General features: G+C 49.8%; 1 protein-coding gene across 1 annotated transcript in view; it reads right to left on the reverse strand.

The window, feature by feature from the left end:
- Positions 1-1,899, reverse strand: part of EAH_00011920 (hypothetical protein, conserved) — a gene marked incomplete at both ends in the record, with an annotated part of 2,986 nt that extends 1,087 nt beyond the window's left edge. Inside the window, one exon of the mRNA XM_013394763.1 lies at positions 118-1,899. Within this exon, the coding sequence (XP_013250217.1) occupies positions 118-1,899 (1,782 nt within the window). The remainder of the gene's footprint in view (positions 1-117) is intronic.
- Between the last annotated feature and the right edge of the window lie 3,424 nt (positions 1,900-5,323).

Raw genomic sequence — 5,323 nt, forward strand, 5'->3', positions numbered from 1 at the left:
CTGCTGCTGCTGCTGCTGCTGCTGCGTTTGTTCTGTGCTGCTTGAGGATAGTGCCTCGAGCAATGGCTGAAATGCTGCAGCAACACTTGCGTCTGTTTCTTCTAATATACTGAAGACAGTAACAGTGTCGATAATGCGTTTAGCGAGATCGACAGGAATTTTTGCTTCCTCGGCTTCCGGTTCTTCTTCATCTACATGCTTAGGCTGTGGATCCTCTGCCTGATGAACAATGACCATTTTTTCTTGATGCTTCATCTGTTTGTCTTTGCTGCTGTCTTTCTTGTCTGTCTGGGACAACACATTGTCTATTACATAATCATACGTAACTAACTGGCTTCCAGGTTTGTTCTTATAGCTGTTAGGAGTTGGAAGAGCACGCCCTGGTATCTGTAGCACAGCGCACGACACTCCTCGAGCACTTGCGACGGCGTAGGATTTTAATATACCCTCGAAGCGAGCATGGGTTGCATCCAGCCAGCACCACAGCGTTAGCAGCGTCACGGCGTATTTCTCCCTCTCCGCCAGCTGCTGCTGCTGCAGAGCCTTCTCCTCTGCAGTCAATGACTCTTCGGGCGTACCGCCAGTTCCACCACTCTCTGTATCTAATTGATTTCCTTCCTTTATTGCTGCAATTCTCTCCTTCTCTTCTTTTCTCCATGCCTGTTTGTATCTCCCGCGCCCCAATATGTCTATTCCTTTGCTTTTGTCTTTGTTCTGTTGGTGTCCTGCTGTCTCTCCCTTAACTGCACTTCCTCTGTCTATTCCTCTCCTATTTTTTCCTCCTATTGCACGCCCCTCCGTCTTTGTTCCTTCGCCAGTATCAGCATCAGCATCAGCATCAGCTTGTTCTTTGAGTTTTTCCTGCTGCTGTCGTTTGTATTTCTCTAGAAAGCTCTCAGGTAAAGGGGGCCTCGTCATGTTGAATGCTGCACTAGCAATGCCCTTAAATATAGCCATGGGGTCATCTGCTTCACCATCTGTTGGAGGCAAAAAATTTTCTGCTGCTGCTTCCTTTGCACACTCTGGGATCTTTTTCCAGGTGCGCTGCAGCCCTTTTGCTTTTTTCTTTATGCCCTGCAGCATCCTATCTAAATCTTCATCTAGTAGACTCACATGCGTATTCAGTGGAGCAGCAGCAGGGGTAGCAGCCTCTTCACGCGCCTTTGCCGCTGCTTCTGCCGCTGCTGCTGCTGCTGCTGCTTCTGCTGCGGATGTAGGGGTATCTTTCGCTATGAAAAGGAAGGGGGGCGTGGATTGGAGTTTAACATTTGCTTTAGCTGCAATGCGTAGCCCCAAAGAAGCAACCATAAAGATGAGAAAAACCGTAAGAAGAAGCTGAGCAGCAAGATCAGGGCGTCTTGCCCAACGTCGCAAGTACCTTCGCAGCTTGGGGAAAGGAGGCTGCTTCTTTGCTACCCTCAGCTTGTTGCGATAGTTGCGGTCAGCCCTCCGTGTCTTGCGCTCTAGTCTGTTGTTGTCGCTGCTGTTGCCGCTACTGCTGCGGCTTCGCCCACGGGTGCGGCCCCCCCCAGGGTTGTGTGTCTTGCTGCTGCTGCTGCTGCTGTTGCTGCCCCGACCATGCCTCCCCCGAAGGCGGTGCGCTCCCTCTGCTGCGCTGCTCCCTGCACCAGAAGCACCACCCGCAGCAGCAGCTGCAGCAGCACCGGCAGCAGCAGCAGCAGCAGCCGCATCAGCACTGCCTGTGCTTGTAAGCTCGACCTCCGCCACCTCTTCTTCTGCTACATGTGCAGCAGCAGCATCTTGTGCTTCTCTGCTGCTTCCTCCTCCTGCTCCTCCAGACAAACGAGCAAATACAGAATATTCGTCTTGATGTTGAGGGGGTAGAGACGTAGAAGACGCAGCGTCTCCTTCCTGCTGTGTCGCTGCATCCGCAGCCATTGCTTCTTTTTCTTTTCTTCTTGTTCTCTTCTTCTTTTGCAATAAATAATTAATAAACGCAGCTAACAACTTTCACTAAGAAAGCAGACAGATTCTATACCAAGGCAAACAAAAGAGGAGCTCTGCTCCGCAGCATTAACAAACCTCATACAATACTATTCAAAAGAAAAACAAGAGAATCGCAGCAATACCCTAACTGCGTCCTACGAGAAAAAAGAAGGAAACGCATGCAGAGCAGCAGCAGCAGCAGCGAACAAAAAAACACGCAAAAGCCGCTGCTTCTGCTGATATCCCTGCTGCTGCTGCTTCTGCTGATACCCCTGTTGCTGCTGCTTCTATTGCTGTGGCGGTTTCGCCACTGCGGCGGATGCGGCTGCGGCCGCGGCCGCTGTTGGTATTTCGTTGATTGCTGCTGCTGCTGTTGCTGCTGCTGCTGCTGTGCGAGCTGCTGCCGTTCCTGCTGCTGTTGCTGCGGCTGCTGCTGCAGATAGTACCTGACCGCGGAGAAGGCGACGTGGGGAACGGTGGGGCAAGTGAAAGACGCCGTTGGTGATCAGGTGTATAGAGTGTTGTTAAAAGGGTTTTCGATTGTTTTAAAGGCTGTGCTGTTGAGGGCTTATGGCTTGGCCTCCAGGACTTCGGGTCTAGGGTTTAGTTTTAGGGTCTAGGGTTTAGGGTTTAGGGTTTGTTGTTTCATCATCGCGGAGGAGCCCGGTGGCTCGTAGGTTTAGGGGGCTGGCCGCCTTTGCAGCACTTTCTTTTGTTGTTGCGTCAGCAACTGGAGACGATCGATCCCCTAGAAGAAAATAGAGGGTTTTTGTAAGAGAGGAGGCACAGAGAAACTACCCGTCGCTCGTTTGCAGCTGGGAGCTTGCATATTCATGGGTAAAATCTGGGGGAAAACCGAGGGGGAAAAGGATCAAATAGTCTTTTTTATTCTTTTAATGTTAGAGTTATCTAACTAATTAGTTTTTTAACTCCATATCGATGCAAACACATACACCATTCCCGAGAACAGCAACAGCAACACCGCAGCAGCCAGCGCTCAGCTCCCGCTAATGAGTAGGCCTCCAGGTCTGGTTTTCTGTTTCCTTTCCGTTGTGTTGTCCTTCTTTTGCCTATATTTTTCGCTCTCCTGTCTTTGCCTCTTTATTTTCAAATCCATTAAGCCAACGTAAACACCAATGGCCGACGAATTTCCGCTTGCTGCTGCAGCAGCCGCAGCAGGAGCTGCAGCAGCAGCAGTAACAGCACGCGAAGATTCGTAGGAGATTGCCGCTCCCCAAACGCCCTAAAGAGGTAAAAAGAGATAAATAAGCCACTTAAAATAAAAATTTAGGTGTTTTAAAAATAAATTGGTGTTTTTAATTGGTCAAAAAACCTATTTTTCCACCCAACACATGAAAACAAGCAAAGGGGAACGGAGACCTTGAAGCTGCTCCTACAACTCTGGGCGAGGCACTAATAACAAAATTTCCTCCGTGTGTTCATCTAATTCGATAAACAAAACAAATATCAAGTTATTAATGATAATCAAGAAGACGCCTCGCCAGTTTCATCTAAATAGTAACAAGTGAGTCCTCAGCCACCAGCTACAATCGAGCGAAAATACAAAAAATAACAGCCCCCGAAAGCTGTTTTATCCGGCCCTACAGTCTCCATGCATCCCTCCCGCACCCTCACAAGGGCTAGACGCAGATAATGGGCAGGCGAGGCAGCCTGGCATGAGTTAGAGCGCACCTTGCTGCAACTTCAGCTACAAAGCATCTCCACATGCACGACTTCCGTGACAACCGTTCTCAGGAGCAAGCCCATTGGCCCCCTTTCAACTCTTCAGGCGTCCTGGGCACAGCGGCCCAAGCATCTGGGGTTTTTGCGAAGAGAAAGTAGCCTGTCTTGAGCAGCATCGACCCTTGATGCAACTAGTTCTGCAGAGCAGCTACGCATGCAGAGCGCATCCCAGCCCCATGCTCTGCATGCACGAATACTTTAGAGAATCGTCATCAATAAATAGCCTGCATGCGCGTGGATATGCAGTTCGCGCAGACAGAGCAGTCTGCCTGCCTCGCTCTACGCAGCAGCAGCAGACGTGCTTGCTTGGTAGCTCTTAATACCGAAAGCAGAGCTGGGATGAGGTGGGGAAGGGGGACTACCGGCAGCTGGAGATGCTGCTTTGACTTGCTTCTACAGCTGCCGGCCCGCATCTCGTTGGGGAAACCCAGCTGATTGGCGTAGTCGCTGCTGCTTCCCCTCGTTCTATGCCGCTCGACTGGGCTTGATGACAAGCTTTGATAAGTGCATCTCAACCTACTCGAAAATATGTGCCAACAACATCTGCTGGCGCTCAACTTCAGTGCGCACGTTGATGAGGTTCCGGCCAGCCCCAACGCATGAAAAAATGACATTGTTGTTCGTCTCGGCACCGACCTAACTATAGGTAGTCCCAATAGTATAGACAGTTGCGAGAAAGTAATAAAAGCTAACGAGCACTTCTGTAGAAATATATGAATTTGTCTCCGAACGTAGCCGATTAGTAGTCGCCAAGCGGTTCCACGCGGGTCAAATTTAAGCTGTCCCGTGTAGACCTGCGATTGTTGTTGCAAAGTTGACAGGTGCTTGTAGATGTTCGTGAGAAATCGCCAAGATATTGACACACCGAGTATCACTTCGTCCAAGTTATACTCGGTGTGTCAATATCTTGCCATTTAATTCCATAATCGTTTGCTGGGGCTTGCGGGTCGTTTGTCATGGGTCCATGATTTCATTCACCTCCATTTGACCCTTCTCGCCATGAGGTTGCTGTCTTTTCTTGTTTGGAGAGTTTGCAGGAGTTCAAATGATTCACTGAACCATTTTAGACAGCCAGCATTAACGGTATGGTGACATCTCCAAGTTGGGGGTAAGTTGACTATGGCTATCAACGCGTTAGCCCGAAAACGAAGTACAAAACGCCCAACTCAGCTCATGGCTAACTGAGCCTGGGTCGAGAAACGCTAGCGGCTCCAGACCATTTGGACGAACATGGATGAGCACAGACCAGTTCTGAGTTGAGCCGAGGCATATCCGCCGGTGGGACTGCAGCATCCATTGTCTTCGTCACTGCGCCGCATGCTGCATGGGGGCCAATTCCTTTCGCTGATCGTTTTTTCTTTGTCCCCCTGGGAAGAATACTCAGAATCCTCTTTTCCAAGTTCCTGAGCTATATTCATGCATCTGCAATCTCGAATGTTGTGAGATTGATTGCTGCAAAAGAAACAGCTGCGCCTGTCGGAACGTCCCCAAAAGATTTGCCGGAAGCCTTCGGTTCTTATTTTTCCTTAGACAGGGCAAGTGTTCGCCAGTATCCAAAGGACCTATCTCGGGTTCCATTTCAAACCCGTTTCCTTCCTTCTCAGCTAGGGCGGTGAAAGTATCGTTAGTTCTC

The sequence above is a fragment of the Eimeria acervulina genome, genomic scaffold (assembly GCF_000499425.1).
Source record: "Eimeria acervulina Houghton genomic scaffold, Eah_scaff65, whole genome shotgun sequence".
NCBI classification, from domain to species: Eukaryota; Apicomplexa; class Conoidasida; order Eucoccidiorida; family Eimeriidae; genus Eimeria; species Eimeria acervulina.